This window comes from Palaemon carinicauda, chromosome 29, assembly GCF_036898095.1.
Source record: "Palaemon carinicauda isolate YSFRI2023 chromosome 29, ASM3689809v2, whole genome shotgun sequence".
Lineage (NCBI taxonomy): Eukaryota > Metazoa > Arthropoda > Malacostraca > Decapoda > Palaemonidae > Palaemon > Palaemon carinicauda.
The window spans coordinates 94,909,446-94,928,516 of NC_090753.1; the positions used below are offsets into that span (position 1 = coordinate 94,909,446).

General features: G+C 48.6%; 1 protein-coding gene across 1 annotated transcript in view; it reads right to left on the reverse strand.

Moving 5' to 3' along the window:
* Window positions 1–19,071, reverse strand: part of LOC137622372 (mitochondrial intermediate peptidase) — a 124,327-nt gene that overhangs the window by 46,229 nt on the left and 59,027 nt on the right. The window contains exon 8 of the mRNA XM_068352970.1: window positions 1,409–1,619. Within this exon, the coding sequence (XP_068209071.1) occupies window positions 1,409–1,619 (211 nt within the window). The remainder of the gene's footprint in view (window positions 1–1,408; window positions 1,620–19,071) is intronic.

Below are 19,071 nucleotides of genomic sequence, written 5' to 3' on the forward strand. Positions count from 1 at the left end.
GGAAATTTCCAACCCTTAACCCCCAGGGGGTTACTTTTTCCCCAGCACATTTTGCAGTATATTTTTTTAAATTACTCTAACAGCCTTAATTTTTGTCAGGTTGGTCTCATTCTCTTGGAAAATGCCTGAATTTTCTCAAAAAAATTATCAAAAATATGGAAAAAACAATTTTATAGCATTTTTTTTAAAGGACGTACCGGTACGTCCATGGGGGTAAAGGGATGGCGTTTGTGAAACGTACCAGTACGTCCTTTGGGGGTAAAAGGGTTAAAACCTTATATAGAATAAATTAGGTTTGTTCAGCACACGTTTTTCATAAAAACCCGATGACCTCATTGGGCCCATAATATAAAGACATCCTTGTGATAAAAAGACTGAGGTCATATAAAAAACATAAAGACAAAAATAAAACTATAAATTTACTAAAATGTAATGAAAATTCATCTGGGTGTTCATAAACTTTACATATCTAAACGCAAAAATATTTCACAGAGAGAATGTGGACTTCATTATCTGTACATTGCATTGTATAGAGAAAACAATAGATGCAGTATAAACTTTTCATTTCAAAAACTTTAGTACAATTGCTAAGGTAGCAAAAATAGTCCAATCAGTTGAAAATCTTAGCTCGTGTATAACTTCCCAAAAGAATATATCTTGATAAAATTTAGAAAACACTCAAAATCTGCTTTTAAATACAATCTCAGGTTTCCTTCAAATGAAAAATACATTGGAGATTTCTTCAACGAAAATAGTCAAAACTTATTCCTTTTATAATATATTGAAGATTATGATGTGAGCAATGTGGAAAACACCAAATTCACTTATGATGTATAATTTTGCACTAATATAAAATTTTAAACATTCTGAGATCTTTTCATCCTCAAAAATAACTGTTAACCTATCTTATAACCCATCCAAGATCAGAGTAAGTACAAGATTTGTGTTAAATACTGTATCATTGGAATCAAAACATCATCAAGTAAACAAAAGCATGACAGATGAACAGAAACCCAGACAAAAGGTTTTGCTCTATCTATTTCTGTATTTCCTTTCCTCACTGGGCTATTTTTTCCCGTTGGAGCCCTTGGGTTTATAGCATCTTGCTTTCCCATTTTCATTATTACTATTACTGCTACCTACCTAAGCTACAACCCTAGTTGGAAAAGCAGGATGGTATAAGTCTAAGGGTTCCAACAGGGACAAATTGCCCAGTGAGGAAGAGAAACGAGGGAATAAATAAACTACAAGAGAATTAATGAATAATTAAAAGGAAATATTTTAAAAACAGTAACATCAAAATAGATCTTTCATATAATATCAAAAAAAAAAAAATAATAATAATAATAACAATAATAATAATAATAATACCAGACCATTCTTCCAAGAAGTAAGAGGGTCCTCTCACCTGCTACTTTGTAGACATCACTGGCCCACAGTTCCCCATTCTTAGGCTCCTCCACTTCTAATACAACATCATAGAGATTATACAAGAGACCATTCAGGCCATCCATGACGGCTCCTAAAGACAAATATGGTGCCAGTTCGGATGGATTCAAATTGAACTTGTTCTGCCGTGCTTGGCCTGTGAAGTAAGGTACGTCCCAAGGGGCCAGATTCTGAAATAAGATGAGAGTTATAATCATTATTATTATTATTATTATTATTATTATTATTATTATTACTTGCTAAGCTACAATCCTAGTTGGGAAAGCAGGATGCTATAAGCCCAGGGGCCCAAACAGGGATAATAGCCCATTGATGAAAGGAAACAAGGAAAAAAAAAATATTTGAAGAACAGTAACATTAAAATAAATATTTCCTATATAAACTATAAAAACTTTTAACAAAACAAGAATAAGAGAAATTAGATAGAATAGCGTGCCCCAGTGTATGCATTGGTACTAGAAAAACCTCCTGTAAACAAAATCAAAATAAAATCACAAATTTTAAGTAATTTGTATTTTTTCTAACATACTTACCGAGAACTACTTTCTTAGGAGGTACCTGGAATCTCCTCTCAACCGACCAGAGTTTTGTGTAGTCTACCCTACTTCCGTTTTCTGTGGGGACTAACTCAGGCGTAAGGAGAACGTGCCCTGAGGGTAGTCCTGAGCTAGGTCGGCGTTAGCTTGGGTCTCGCTCGTCAGTAAGTTCCTGGATGATACAAAAGGTCTTCAAGGGCAGTAAGACACTCGGGGAAGGTAGGGACAGCCATTACCCGAAAGTTGTTCTCGGTAAGTATGTTAGGAAAAATACAAATTACTTAAAATTTGTGATTTGTTCCAACACAGAGACTTACCTCGAACTACTTTCTTAGGAGACTTACACTTTAGGAGGTGGGAGTGGCTTCCTGCACTTCAGACCAAGCTAACCAGACATCCAGGAACCTAGATGTGAACTAGATTGCAAAATATATACGGAAAATGAAACGTAGGGAAAACTACACAAAGAGCTCATGTTAGTGTCTAAGTACTTACCCTTCAAAAAATTCCATGATGCTGAGTCCTGTAGCGAAGTTGTAGAGACGTGTCTTCTTCGGGTTGTGTGTGGGGTTATCTCCGAGCAGGGAAAGGGAAAAAAGGGACAAGGATGAAAAGGAACGAACCTGTGTTTCTTGGTTTGCTATCCACGATTGTACCAGGGGCTTCACCATTAAATCGCTTGGAGCGCGGAGATGACTGTCCCAATAGAGAAACCGTCTAAAGACTTCCTCAAGCAATCCTTGAGGTAATGCGTTGTGAAGGTCGACTGGTTCGACCAGGTGCCTGCTCTAAGGATCTGGCCCACCGCCATGTTCCTCTCAAAAGCTAGAGAAGTACTTAGACCCCTAATGTCATGGGGCCTAGGATTACTGTACTTGGCAGGGGCAGTCCCTCATCATTATAGGGCCTGACAATAACCCGTCTCAGCCAAAAGGAGATGGTATTCTTAGATACCTGCTTTTTCTTAACACCCGTGGTGACAAAAAGATTTTTGATACCAGGGCAGAGATGGGTAGTCCTCTCAAGGTACTTTCTCACGGCACGGACGGGGCACAACTTCAAATCTTCTGGATTCCCTGTCCTAGGAATGGCCGGTATTGAAAAGCCCTCGAACTTAGGGTCCCAGACCGCGGGATTCTGAGTCTTTGCCACGAAGGAAGGGACAAACTTGAGGGAGATTTCCCTCCACCTCTTCGAATGAGAGATGTCGTAAGACAACCCATGGATCTCTCCTACTCTCTTAGCAGAGGCCAAGGCCAACAAGAAGACCGTCTTGAGAGTGAGATCCCTGTCCACTATGTCCTTCAGGGGTTCGAAAGGCGGACCACTTAACATTTTCAATACCCTTGCCACGTCCCACTGCGGCACCCTGGAGGCCTGCGGAGGGCAAGCTTGTTCGAAGCTCCTGATGAGCATAGATATGTGCCTAGAGGCACCCACATCAATGCCCTTTAGCAGGAAGACTTGGCCCAAGGCTGCACGGACTTCTTTGATGGCCGGAATTGACATGCCCACTTCGTCTCTGAGATGCACTAGAAAATCCGCAATATCTGGGACCGAGGCTTTGAGAGGCTTGATGTTCTTTGAGGCACACCATTTCGTAAAAGTAGCCCATTTTGCTTGGTAGACCGCTGCTGAAGACCGTCTCAGATAACGTGACATCTTTTCTGCAGTACCTGTTGAATATCCTTCCTTCCTCAGGAGCCACTCGATAGTCTCCAGGCGTGAAGGCGAAGAGACTGAGGATTGTCGTGGAACCTTTGGAAGTGTGGCTGCCGTAGAAGATCTGGCCTGTCGGGCAGAGGCCACGGGGGAAGACATGCCAGGTCCCTTAGATCCGCGAACCAATCCCTCTCCGGCCACCAGGGCGCTACCAAAGTCATCTTTAAGTTTCGGGCCGCCCGTACTCTGTTGAGCACTTGCCTGATCAATGCGAAGGAGGAAAAGCATACATGTCGAGGTTGTCCCATTTGTGTTGAAACGCATCTTCCAACGCCGCCTTTGCGTCTGGGACAGGAGAACAAAATACAGGGAGCTGTGCATTCAGTCTGGTTGCAAAGAGATCCATCACCGGCGAGCCCCATTTTTGAATGATGAGTCTGGCTACTTCTGGGAGGAGGGACCACTCTGTTCCCACTACTTGTCCCATCCTGCTGAGGTCGTCAGCTATGACGTTCTTTTTGCCTGGAATGAACCTTGCTGATATCACGATCTGTTCCGACTCGGCCCAATCCAGGATCTCCAAAGCGAGATCGCACAACTCCTTCGATTTTAGACCTCCGTGTTTCTTTATGTACGCTACTACAGTGGCGTTGTCGCACATCAACGCCACTGTGTTTCCCCTCAGAAGATCTACGAACTGTAGGCAAGCATTTCGGACTGCCTTCATCTCCAGGACGTTGATGTGCTGACCTTTCTCCTCGTCCATCCAAATTCCTCTCGTTGTCACGTTGAGGAGATGCGCCCCCACCACTCTTTGAAGGTGTCTGTGAACAGAAGCATCTCGGGAGGCTCGGTTGCGAAGGGCATCCCCTTGAGAGTGTTCAACCGACACAGCCACCACTCCAGGGAGTGTATTGTCTCCGGCAGGACGGGGATTAAATTGTAGGGTGAGTCTACTTGGTTCCAGAGCCCCTTCAGGTTCCATTGGATGCTCCTGAGCCTGAGCCTCCCTTGGGGAACGAGTTTCTCCAAAGACACTAGATGCCCTATTAACCTTTGCCAGTCTTTGGCTCTCCTGGGTTGCCTCGAAAAGAAAGGCAAGAGGATCCGTTCCAGGTTGTTCAAGCGTCCCTCCGACGGAAAGGCCCTCACAAAGCGGGAGTCCAGCACCATCCCCAAGTAGGTCATCCTGGTGGAGGGAGACAGATTCGATTTTTCCAGGTTGATCGTGATACCCAAATCCTTGCAGAATTGAATTAGTTTTACTCCTTGCTCCTTCAAAACTTCCTCTGAGGAGGAAAGGAGTAACCAGTCGTCCAGGTATCGAATAAGGCGAATACCCCACTCGTGAGCCCACACAGAAACTGTCGTGAAGACTCTCGTGAATACCTGGGGAGCTGTTGACAAACCGAAGCAGAGGGTCTTGAACTGCAGGATCTGGGAACCCCACTTCACCCAGAGAAACTTCCTGCTTGGGGGGTGGATCGGGATTTGAAAGTATGCGTCCTTGAGGTCTATGGACATCATGTAGTCCCCTTTCCTCAAGGACTGCAAGGACGACTTTGGGGTGTCCATTTTGAAATCCGTCTTGCAAACTAACTTGTTGAGGGCTGACAGATCTATCACCGGTCTCCAACCCCCTGTCACTTTCTCCACCAGAAAAAGGCGACTGTAGAAGCCTGGGCCCGGATGTAGGACCACTTCCACCGCACCTTTCTCCATCATAGTGGAAACTTCCTCCTGAAGAGCAGCCCTTTTCAAGGGATCCTTGGGTGCTAGCCACTCCGCCAGACTGGCTGGGATCAAAGGCGGAGGTTCTGCTAGGAACGGGAGTCTGTACCCTTCCTTCAGTACGGATAATGTCCAGGGCTCCGCACCGTGGGCCCTCCATGCCTGCCAAAAATGTTTGAGGTATCCCCCAACCTGAGGCTTGGGCAGGAGTAGGGGGTCCTCCCACTCTATCTCCTTCTGGAGGAGCGTCCTGAACGTCATCTCCTGGATGCTGAGTAGGCCGTCCTAAAAGAGGCTGACGCTGCTGGGGCTCCTCTACGGGGGGGGGGCTGCGGTGGTTGAGCCCAAGAGGTAAATGGAGCGTCTCTCCTCATCCGGCTAGGAGAGGCATGGGAAGTAGAGGGGCCATCCGATGTTATCCTCCTGTAAGTGGGCCTCCTCACGGAGTGGGGTCTGGGTGTACCCACTTCCTTCCTTTTCAAGACCTTTTCTATGATCTCCTCTAACTGCTTCAACGGAAATAGGGAGTCACCCCACACAGGCAGGCTCCTCAAAGCCCTTGCCTCCCTGATAGGGATTTTCCGGGAAAGCTTGGCTAAGACCGTATCCCTTTTCCTAAGCACCCAGTTGGCTGACAGGGCAAGAGACAGGAAAGTCAGAAATTTTAAGGTCTTTCCCCCGGAGATGATGAGTTCCTTCAGGAGATCTTGGTTTGCAGGGTCTGTCAAGTCATAGGTGGCTTGAACAGCTACCAGAGTGGAGGCCCACCAGTCCAACCAGGAGGCGACGTGGACTAAGTCCTTGGACATCTCCTCCATCATCGAAGCCTCCGACTGTGAAAAACAAATCGGGGCTGACGCGGCTCTGTCTTCCGGGGCACCCTGGCTCAATACTCCGAGGGAAGACTCTATTTTGCAGGCTCTCGGTCGCTGCCCATCTGGTACATAAAACCTGCTCTGGGACCTGAGTCCCTGGAGTAACTTTGAGGAACTCTGGGACTTAGGGGCTCCGGCATTGCCCGCCACAACCTTGTCCACGTGGGCACGGCCCAGAACCAAATCCCTGGCCACAGGCAGCGCCAGGGAGGGTTTCTACTGCATGGGGGCCTCCATCATTCAATTAAGGCTGGAACGCCAGGCATCCTCGTCAGTGGGAACAGGTTCCTCGATCCGGTGATGCCTCCGTATAAGACCAATCACCGTCCGATATGCCGAGTCCTCGGTTGGGGAACCTTCACTGTCGCCAGCAACACCCTCCGTCTGAGGCCAAGGTACCGGGCCGACGGGCAACCCCACTTGTCGCTGTGGCTCGGACTCGACGAGCACCTCCCTGTGGTGGTAACAGGCTGTGCCGACGGGAAGCTCCGCACTAGACCTGGGTGTCGGGACGGGGACCGCCGTGTCGGCGAGGACTACCATCCGTAATATATCTTTGGGCAACGAAGGCGAGACTTCCGTGGGCTGGCGAGACTTCCGTGGGCTGGCCCGACGGAGGAAGCCGTCCCTGCGAGTCCAAGGGCCGAGTCAACTGTGCTGACCCGACGAGGCTGCCCGTCCGAAAGCGCGGCTCCACCCGCTGGGCGGGTTGAGCCGGAAGCTTCGCGGCCTTACGCCTACCTGAAGAGGTCTTCTCGCTCTGTTCCCTGCGAGGGTCATACTTATGCCTGGCAGAGGGCCTCCGAGGAGAACTGTCTCTAGGCCGGCGACTCGGAGAACGCGGAAACTCGTCGAAGTCCTCGACCCTCCTGCGGGGAACGAAGACCCATTCACCATTGGGGGACCTACTCCTCCTGTACTTCCTCCTTGGTGACCTAGAATGTCTCCTGTTATATCCTGAACGTGACCTCGAACGGGAGCGCCTGCTCCTGGATCTCTGCCTCCTCCGACGGCGCCTCCTCCTCGCTTCACCTTCCGAAGAGACCGATGAGCAGGCCTCCGAAGATCCCGACGATACTGCATAACCTGACCGACGGGCGGGCTCGGTGGCAACGGAGGTCTTCGCGAACTGTTGAGTTCCCAAGGTCGAGGGTTGCAAAAACGAGTCCGGAACCGCCGACAGAGGAGCTGGAAGGGAGGTCGACCGCACCACGCTGGGGAACCAGGAATCTAGGCCATCATCCATCCTCAACGGGGACCTACCTGGGGTTTTCGGGAGCTTCCACCCGAAGGGCTTCCCTACCGTCGAGTCCAACCTATCCTGGACGCCATCAGCTGCAGAGGTACCTGAAACGCAGGCCCAAGACGCGGGCGAAGAGACATGAACAGTATTACTCCATATGGGGTCATCGGAGGAGACGTGCCCCCCAATCACAAGGGCAGAGTCTCCAAGACCCCCAGACAAAGCACTTTCAGGCCCTCCACTAGCCTGTGAAGATTCAGCAACTCCCACATCATGAATATTAGACTCTTGGGGAAGAGCCATCGGCACCTTCCCCGCAACAGACTTAGCTCGTCCCCTACCCTGGGTAGGGGAAGAAGGAACAGAAACCTCGTCAGACCTTCCACCTGGCGACGGCAATGGCGAAGAGATGCTCGCCTTCCTGGGGGACCGTTTAGAGGACTTCTTTTTCTTAGTGCTAAAACGAACCCACTGGATTTCACTCCAACTAACACACTCCGGGCACGTATCCGTCGGCGAGCACACTCTACCCCTACAGGAAGAGCAAAGGGAATGCAGGTCAACCTCCGGCTTGGATAGGAACGCTCCACACGACTTCCCGGCTCTAGGCCCAGGACAACGGCGGGTCTGCTCCATCACAACACAACCACAAGACACAGGCACGAAGGGAAAGGATAAGGAATACACTTGGGGAAGCACAAGGGAATTTACGCAAACACGCGAGAATACAAGGGAAAGCACAGAGATACCACGCGGGAACCACGTAGGACACACGAGTCAGGGACACAAAGGGGTCGCAAGAGAATGGAGAGTGACGGGATGGTATCACGACGCAACCAGAGAACTTACTGACGAGCGAGACCCAAGCTAACGCCGACCTAGCTCAGGACTACCCTCAGGGCACGTTCTCCTTACGCCTGAGTTAGTCCCCACAGAAAACGGAAGTAGGGTAGACTACACAAAACTCTGGTCGGTTGAGAGGAGATTCCAGGTACCTCCTAAGAAAGTAGTTCGAGGTAAGTCTCTGTGTTGGAACAAACCAATATTTTAAACTCTTAGATGGTACAATAACCTCTCTACTACAGATTTGATTAATTTACACAATAGGGTTGAAAATATGATGACAACCTGTTATTATCAGGTGCTAGGACAATTCGGTCCCAGACAATTCGGTCCCGGACAATTCGGTACAAGGACAATTCGGTACCAGGACAATTCGGTACCAGGCTTGTCATTTTTTAAAATGTCTAAATCAGAAAAATATGATATTTTTATATTACATATTATGAACTATTTATATATGATATTACCTAAATACCTAACTACTTAGTTTGGGTATTCACTAGTTGTTTACAAATAGCATAAACAATCCACCTAACTACTTTGTTACTAAACGATTAGTTTGGTTATTCCTTAGTTTAAAAAAAAAATATATAAACAAAACAACTTTATTAGTTTCTTTATTCCAGACTTTTTAGTCTAGTTTCACCCTATCATTCACACAATGGAGTCTTGCAACTGCATACAGTCGGAAAAGGGAAAAACGAAATTAGTTGATAAGGAAAACTACGTGTACCAAAAACATAAAGAAAATGCTGATGGTACGAAGATATATTGGCGTTGTGAAAAGCGATCTTGCAAAGCACGACTCCACTCAGATGTTAATTTTCATGCGGTCAAGTATATTGGAAAACATGATCATAGCACAACTGCAGCTGAAGTGAGGGCAAAAGTTGCTACTGCAAATATCAAGGAAAGGACGATCACAAGTCAAACACCTTCTCGTTCAATTCTAACAGAGAAACTAGGAAATTTAAACGAGTGCTCACTTACTGATGTGACGAAACTAGCTCATATTAGTCGAAAAATGAGACGACGGAGAGGTGATCAGGCTAATTATCCACCGATACCGCAAATAATTAATGGATTTCAAATACCACGAGAACTTGGTGTTATCGAGAACGGCTCTATATTTTTGCAGTATGACAGTGGCATCGACGACGTTAAATGCATTTTAATTTTCGCTACTAATGACGCTCTTCAAGATTTGAGACAATGTGCGAATTGGGCAGGAGATGGAACTTTTAAGAGCTGTCCTGTTATATTTTTCCAATTATATGTCTTGCATATACAAATTAAGAACTTCAGTGCTCCAAGTTGTAACCCCCTCTTACCTGATGTCTCAAAATACGTATGAGCGCCTTTTCCATAAAGAGAAAGAATTAGTGAATAACGAGGGGCCAGAAGATAATAGACTTCGAAAAAGCTGCGGAAAACGCATTTTCAAATACGTTTCCAGGAACAAATATTTCTTTTTGCTTATTTCATTTAGGACAAAATGTTTATAGGCATGTTGTAGCTGAAGGTTTTAAGGTACGTTACCACGAAGATGACATATTCAGTCTTAAATTGAGATGTTTTATTGCCTTAGCATTTTTACCTGTAAATCAGGTTGCGGATGCCTTTGATGAATTGGTTGATGATGATGATATCCCTCAACCTATTGTCTCTTATTTTGAAAATTCATATATAGGACCAGTGAGAGGAAGAGGTACCAGAAGGAGGAGACTTGATCCAAAATTTTCAATAGAATCTTGGAATGTTCTTCACCGATGTTTGAACAGAGAATCGCGTACAATTAATAATTTGGAAGGTTTTCACAGAACATTTATAGCAAGTCTCTCCAATATGCATCCGAATATTTGGAAATTGATTGAAGCCCTCAAAAGAGAAGAGAGTTTCGCAAAAACCAAATTACAAATGATGCGAAACGGGGATGAACCAGTAAAAAAAAAAGAAGTACAGGGATTGTGATAAGCGTATCATTCATCTAGTACAGAAATATAATCAAGCTGAAAGAATGCAGTTCCTTAAAGCAATCGCTCATAATATTAAAGTTTAAATTTTTTTATATACTTTTAACGACAAGAAATGTATAGTTTTTACTATTTTATCTTTATATACATACTTTTAACATAAGAAATGTATGGTTTTTACTGTTTTATTTTCTATATAATAAAGAAACTAAAAAAGTATTTTTTTTTTTTATCGCACACGCAAGGATAAATCAATTAGACTATTTTTATATCTATACTAACAAAAGCAGAATATTTCTGGGGTTTTTACTGTTTTATTTTCTATATAATAAAGAAACTAAAAAAGTATTTTTTTTTTTTATCGCACACGCAAGGATAAATCAATTAGACTATGTATTTTTATATCTATACTAACAAAAGCAAAATATTTCTGTTAAAATTTTAGGAATTTTAGAAACGAAAAAAATTGGAAAAATAAAAAATTCTAAGTAATTTTTATTTTTCCTAACATACTTACCGAGAATTACTTTCTTAGGAGAGTCACTTGGTGACCTCTTTCTCGACCAAGATTTTTGGCGCCGATATCCCCCACCCCGTTCTCCATATAGGCCTACCCCCGCCGCCACAGAATGCGCCCCGAGGGCAGGATTAGGGCAGGTCACTGCTTCTCTGGGCCATTCTCCTCATTCAGTTCGTCGTATAGCCCAACTTGGCAATGGAAGGATGGCACTCGGGGACGGAAGGGAGGGCCATTACCCGAAAGTAATTCTCGGTAAGTATGTTAGGAAAAATAAAAATTACTTAAAATTTTTTATTTGTTCCAACACAAATACTTACCGAGAATTACTTTCTTAGGAGACTTATACTTTAGGAGGCGGGAGTGCTATTCTGACACTTGACTAGGCACGTAGGGCCTAGAGGGCTATGGAATGCGGGGGCCTATCAGAGTACGGGAGTGAGGGTAACTGCGCCACCTTACGCTATTACCTAAGATTTTACCTCTTAAAAATTCTTCTGACGATTTTCTCCGGATGTAGTCGCGAAGAATGTGTTCATCGTTGGGTACAGCCTCTGGCCTTACCGCTACACAGCCCGGAGGGCGGCCATGACTGTCCCAATTTAGAACCCGTCCAAGGATTTCCTTGAATAACCCTTGAGGTAGTGGGCAGTAAAGTTTGACTGGTGCGACCAAGTACCTGTCTGTAGGATCTGCCTCACCGCCATGTTTCTCTCAAAGGGCAAGGGGGTGCTCAGACCCCTGATGTCATGGGTCCGGGGAGTGCCTGGCACTGCCATTTTATCCTCTTCTAGCGATGCCTTGTCTCAGCCAGCAGGAAATGGTGTTCTCGGAAACTTGCTTCCTATTAACACCTGTGGAAACGAAGAGGTTCCTGATACCTGGTCGGAGTGAGAGAAGTCGAATGACAAACCATGTATCTCTCCCACTCTCTTATCGGACGCCAAGGCCAGCAAGAAGACGGCCTTGAGGGTGAGATCTTTGTTCACGATATCTTTCAAGTGTTCAAAGTGGGAGCGACACATCATCTTCCGGACCTTGCCTAAGTCCCACTGGGGCACCTTTCCCGCCTGAGGGGGGTAAGACTGCTCGAAGCTTTTGACAAGCATCGCTATGTGTCTCGAGGCCCCCAGGACGATGCCCTTCCGGAGGAAGACTTGGCCTAAGGCAGCCCGAACCCCTTTTTATGGCTGGGATTGACCTCTCCACTTTGTCCTTGAGAAACACCAGAAAAAACTGCCATGTCTGGGACAGAGGCCTTAAGAGGTCTAATGTACCTCTCAGCGCACCACTTCGCGACGGAGGTCCATTTTGTCTGGAAGACCGCGGGTGGCGACTTCTTAGGAATAGAGACATTCTCTTAGCCGTGGAGGAAGAATATCTTTCTTTCTTCAGGAGCAGCTCTTGGTCTTCAGTCGTGAAGACGTAGGGAGAGAGGCCTGCCGAGGAGCTTGAAAAAGTGAGGCTGGTGCAGAAGGTCTGACCTGACGGACAGAGGCCACGGCGGTTGACTCGATAGGTCTTTTAGGTCCGCGAACCACTCTCTCTGTCTCGCCACCAGGGCGCTACCAAAGTCATCTGTAGGTTTCGAGCCGCCTTTACTCTGCTGAGCACCTGTCTTATCAGCGTGAAAAGGGGGAAAAGGCGTACACATCCAGATTGTCCCACTTGTGCTGAAAAGAGTCTTCTAAGGAAGCTTTCGGGTCTGGTACAGGGGAGCAAAAGACTGGGAGTTGGGCGTTGAGGTTGTTGCAAGGCGGTCAACCACCGGGGAACCCCAGCGTTGAATGATGAGCTTGGCTATTCCTGGGAGAAGGGACCATTTTGTCCCTACTATGTGGCCCATTCTGCTGAGGCCGTCGGCCAGAACGTTTTACTTCCCGGGAATGAACCTTGCTAACATCACCCCTTGATTCCCTACCACTCAATCTAGATTCTCTATGGTGAGATCGCACAACTCCTTCGATTACAAGTACCCTGCTTGTTTATGTATGCCACTACCGTGGCGTTGTCGCTCATCCACGCCACGGTGTTCCCCTTTAGCAGACTTGCGAAGTGTAGGCACGCCTTCTGGACTACTTCCAACTCCAGGAAATTGTGTGGAGTTGCCTCTCCCCTTCCAACCAGGTCTCTCGTGCCGCTTCGTCGAGGGGAAGGGCTCCCCATCTCTGGTTGGAGGCGTCTGTGAACAGTAGTAATTCGGGAGGGCCGGTCCCGAAGGACGTCCCCTTGAGTGAGTTCGACTGGCAATGCCACCATTCTAGGGAGGGTCTCGTGTCTGGAATGACTGGGATTAGCACCTGCTGCGAACCCGTCTGTCACCAGAGGTTCCTGAGATTCCATTGGACGGAACTGAGCCTTACCCTCCCTTGGGAAACTAGGTTCTCCAGAGAGACCAGGTGACCTATCAGCCTTTGCCCGTCTTCCGCCCTCCTGGGGTGTTCTGACAGGAACGGCTGATTAATGAGCCTGAGGTTTCATATCGTATTCTCCGAAGGGAAAAATTCTCCCCGAAAAAAGTCTAATGTTATTCCCCAGTAGTTCATTCAGGTGGAAGGGGATAGATTTGGCTACTTCGGGTTGATTCAGTTCCCCAGATCCTTGCAAAACTGGAGGAGACTTCTCCCTTGTCCCTCCAAGAGGACCTTTGAGGCGGGAAGAAGCCACCAGCCGTCCAGGTATCTGATAAGGCGTATGCCTCGTTCGTGCGCCCCCACTGCGACAGCCGTGGGGACTCTCACGAACACTTTGGGCGTTGTTGACAGACCAAAGAAAAAGGGGTCCTGAATTGCAGGAACTGGGAACCCTATTTCACCCGGAGGAACTTCCGACCCGAGGTGTGGACCGGAATCTGGAAGTATGCGTCCTTGGGGTCGATGGTATCCTACAATCTTTCTCACTCAAGGACAGCAGGACTGAATTCTGCGTGTCCATTTAGAAGTCCGTCATCTTGACTAACCTGTTGAGAGCTGACAGATCTATAACCGGTCTCCACCCCCCGGTCGCTTTTTCTGCCAGGAATAGGCGACTGTAGACACCTGGCCCTGGGAGAAGAACTTCTTCCATGGTACCCTTCTCTAGCATGGACGACACCTCCTCTTGAAGGGCGGTCCTCTTTAACGGGTCTTTGGGATCTAGCCATTCTATCCGGTTGGCCGGAAAAAGCATGGGTGGTTCCGTTAGGAATGGAAGTCCGTAGCCCTTCTTTAGTAAGGACACTGTCCAAGGTTCCGCTCCTTGAGCCCTCCATGCTTGCCAATGACGCCTGAGTCATCCTCCAACCCGAGGGTTGGGTGGGGATAGGGGGCCTCCCACTCTTATCTTCTTCTAGAGGGGCGGCCTGACCTGTCTCTCCTAGAGGCGGGGTAACCCGACCTGAAGGAGCTAGAGGGCGCTGGAGCTCCCCTGCGGAGGGGCTGAGGCGTTGCGGACCAGGAGGAAGAGGGGGGCTTCTCTCCTCGTAGTGTTGGTAGATGCTTGGGGTGTCGCGGCACTATCCGAGACAGATCTCTTATAGGGTGGTCTCCTAGGAGTCGTAGGTCTGGGGACGTTAGTCTCCTTCTATTTCAAGACCTTCTCCATTATGGTTTCTAGTTCCTTCCTAGGAAACAGAGACTCTCCCCCCAAGGGAAAGCTGCGAATGGGTCGCGTCTCCCTGTCTGGTGCCTTCCAAGACACTTTCGCCAGAACAGTGTCTCGCTTCCAGAACACCCAGCTAGCTGTTAGTGTGAGAGACTGATATGTCAATAACCTAAGGGTTGAAGGCCTTGCTGGACAGGGTCCTCGGGGTCAAAGGAGGCTTGTACATCTCCCAAAGAGTAAGCCCACCAGTCCAGCCAAGAGGGGACGTTTACTAAGTCCCTCGACACTTTCTCCATCATGGAGGCTCCTGCTGGCGAGAACCAGACTGGGGCTGAAGAGGCTCTACTGTCTGAAAACGCCTTGACTAAGGATGTCCTGCTGACCCCCCCTTAAAGGTTGGGGGACCCCGGCAGTGTTGGCCACTACCTTGCCGACATAATCTTGTCTAGGACTAGACCTCGGGTTAGAGGAAGTGCTAGGGACGTCTTAGGTTGTAAGGAGTCTGCATGATCCTCAAAAAGGCTTGACTTCCCGGAAACTACATCCGTAGTTGCAGGTTCTGGTACCTGTGGTGTCTTCTGCAAAGGCTAACCACTCTCCTATAGATGGAGTCCTCCGTCAGGGAGCGCTCTTCTCTGTCAGCCAAGGACCTGGATTTCATCTGCGGGGACGTCCGCACCAGGGGCCTGGGTTACCGCAAGCAACGCTGGTTCAGCGGGGACTCCCGTCGGCCCAAGGCTCTGGGTGCCGAGGATGCGGTTCCCATGGGCTGACCCGACAGCGGGAACCGTTCCTTCTGACCCGAAGGCCGCACCAGCCGGGCTGGTTCGGCCAGGCCGCCCGACCAGAAGCGCGTTTCCCCCGCTGGGCGGGGTTAACCGGAGGCTTCGGGGACTTACGCTTACCTGTAGAGTCCTTCCTACCGCTTGATCTCGAGGCGCCGGGTCACCGGGCACTCCCCGGGCGCTTCGGTTCTGGAATACCAGGCACTCCCTTGCGGTGGTACCGGTTTCCCCGGCGGGGAGCTCCGCACCAGGTTCGGGGTCAGAACCGGCAACGCCGTACCGTCGAGGACTACTGTTCGTGTATTCTCTCCGGGGGACGCGGACGCGGATCCTCGTGGGCTGACCCAACGGAGGGAACCGTTCCTTTTAAGTCCGAGGGCCGAACCAGCTGTGCTGATTCGGCCAGGCTGCCCGTAAAGAAGCCCGGTTACACCTGCGGGCGGGCTGGGGGACGCGGACGCGGATCCCCGTGGGCTGACCCGACGGAGGAAACCGTTCCTTTCAAGTCCGAGGGCCGAACAAGCTGTGCTGATTCGGCCAGGCTGCCCGTAAAGAAGCCCGGTTACACCTGCGGGCGGGCTGGGGGACGCGGACGCGGATCCCCGTGGGCTGACCCGACGGAGGGAACCGTTCCTTTCAAGTCCGAGGGCCGAACCAGCTGTGCTGATTCGGCCAGGCTGCCCGTAAAGAAGCTCGGTTACACCCGTTGGTGGGGTGAACCGGAGGCTTCGCGGTCTTACGCCTGCCTGAAGAGGCCTTCTCGCATTTCTCCCTGCGAGGGTTATATCTGCGTCTGGAGGATGGCCTTCGTGGTGAGAAAAAACCCTGGGTTGTCGGTCCGGGGAACGCTGCAAGACAGACCTGGGAGGCTCCTTCTCGGCGAGGCCCTCGGCTGCAGAAGAGACTGAAAAATACGCTAAGAGACTGGAGAAGAATTAGAGACATTTTCCCCCACATGGGGTCATCAGAGGAGACGTGGCCTGCTTGCACCAGGACTCCGTCTCCCCACACACTCTCGAAAGTAGTACTTACCTCAAACTACTTCTTAAGAGTTATCTTCTTCACAATAAACCAACCTCGTCTCCTACTCTGGGTAGGAGAGGGTGGTAGGGAAGCTCTGTCAGGCGGGACGCCCGGCGCTAGTCTTCTTAAGCGAACCCTTCGTCGCCTACTTCCTCTTGGTGCTATACCGCACCCACTCAAACTCTTGGGGAAGAGCAATGGGCACTTCCCCGCAACTGACTTACCTCGTACCCTACTCTGGGTAGGGGAAGATGGCTGTATAAGAATCTCTATTTGACGAGGCATCGGGAATTAAGTTGGCGAGGAGAGGCTCGTCTTCCTATGAGCCTCTTGGATGTATTCTTCCTTTTAGTGCCGAAGTGCACTCACTGCACTACGTTCCAGGACCAGTAGTCCTGACACGTGGTTGAAGAGGAACATAAGCTGCCCCTACACGGCAACACCGAGGATAAGGGGAGGAAGAATGATTTATTGTAAAAAAGTTTTCCTTTCAGCTATTAATTCCTTGAAGAAAATCAAGGAATACTGTTCCATAACGCACACAACGCACGACACAAGCACTAAGGAAATGAATTAAACACCGGGTAAGGACACGGTTGAAAAGTGAACGCACAGGAACACTTGGGAAGTACACTGCGAAAAAACACAAGTCCCCACGGTGGGAACACGTGGAACACTAAATGCGCACAAAGGATCGAGTATAAGAGACTGAGAGTGAGGTGTTGAACACCTCACGACCAAGGACTGAATGAGGAGAATGGCCCAGAGAAGCAGTGACCTGCCCTAATCCTGCCCTCGGGGCGCATTCTGTGGCGGCGGGGGTAGGCCTGTATGGAGAACGGGGTGGGGGATATCGGCGCCAAAAATCTTGGTCGAGAAAGAGGTCACCAAGTGACTCTCCTAAGAAAGTAATTCTCGGTAAGTATTTGTGTTGGAACAAATACTGTTTTTTCCATATTATAAGAATCAATTGGGACCGAATTGTCCTGGTACCGAATTGTCCTAGTACCGAATTGTCCGGGACCGAATTGTCCAGGACCGAATTGTCCGGACACCTATTATCATACAATTATCCAAAGGAAAACTTGGTTACATATATAAAATTTAACCAGGTACCTTCCTAAAGGATTTCCCAACTTAAAAACTCACAAATACGACAAATTCGAAGATAATTTGTATTTTTCCTAACCATACAAACCTTAGCTATTTACATTGGGTTTACCTTTTAGCGTAGCTGAAATGGCGAGCCATTAGAATTTAACGAGGGTATATTACCCACGCGCTAGTTAGCATGGGGATAAGGGAGTGGTAGCTAGCTACCCCTCCCCCCCTCACACCGGTGAATTGCTTCACTTTCACTTAGAGGTAGGACTTGTCTTGGGGGACAGGGCTGGCAGGCAAATAAATGTAAATAGCTAAGGTTTGTATGGTTAGGAAAAATACAAATTATCTTCGAATTTGTCATTTGTTCCGTAACCGAAAAACAAACCACGCTATTTACATTGGGTGACTTACCCCTTAGGAAGGGTGGAAAGTCCCCAGCCATACTGGCTTTGGCTTTACCCGGGTACTCAGAATCCGAGTGAGTCGCACTCGAGAAAAGGAGTCCCTACAACTCACAAGTTCCTTGCTCCGCAAGGAACCGTGTGGCCTACATAAGCTTATGTGTGAAGGAAGAAGTGTGACCCATCCTAGGCAGTTGACCTGGATTTCCAGAAGGAACTCTGGGTTAGGACGTTCCCAATACCACCTCATCAGTGTATGGGGGACGCGACAGTATTAACTCAATAATTGGAACACAAGGATGCATGGTTTACCTGCAGAGGTTTGAGGTCAGCTATGCAGAGTCCAGGATGCTGCTTCCCAGTAGAGGGGATGATGAAGAAAGAAGTAAGGGCCAGACATACTTCTTTCGTTCATGCAGACTGAAACCTGATAACAATGCCCTCAACCTTCTGCTACCTGTCCAAAAAGGAGCCTGAGGTTAGACCAGCTGTTGTGTAGCCACCACAGAGCGATAGAAACGTATCGATACTCCTGTGGGTCACGTCCTGCAGGAAGAGGGCTGCGAAGGTCATTAGACGCTTCTGGACTCTAGCTTGTAGAACCTGCGTCACAGAGTAGTATTACTCGAAGGCGAGGGATGTTGCGATGTATCCGACATCGTGTTGTAGGGCGACGTGACGGGGGAGGGTCTGGATTCAGTTCGAGATGAATGTCCTTGAGTCCGAGCTGAAGAGGTATACTGGTGACTCTCCCCCGTGTCCTTCTTGTGCTCCCAACCCGGCTGCACGTGAGGACAAACTGCAGCTGTTACCAAAACCTCTCGATTCCTTTACTGGCAAGAAGGAGAAGGTTTTGGATCATCTGATACAGAATGGTGACTCGAAATCTTGAAGGAACTGGACCGAAGGGCCGGGACCCCAAGATTCTGAGTCTAGCCAACAACTCAGGAGCGAACCTGAATGTTGCCTTCCCCCATTCCTTAGAAAGGGCGGAGTCGTACGAGACCAAGAAGATTGCTGACACACTGGCCGCGGCCAGAGTGAGCAGGAGACCCAAGACGGAATACGATCAGAGGCCTGACGTAAAGGGTCTTGAGAAGATCTCTTAAGGGACTAAAAAGTCCGAACCATGCTCCAAGTTGGAGGTCTCACTCCGACTGGGGCAGGGACGTTCGCAGCTTCGCATGAGCGAGGAAAGGTCCAGAGGGAAGGAAAAAGTTATTTCTTTCAGCCTTAAGGTCAGGGAAAGGCTGAGCGACAGGCTTCATTGCCGAGAGCGGAAAGGAGTTTCCTCCAGCCAACAAGCAATAAGTTCGTTATTGCTGGAGAAGAGGCCTCAAGAGAAAA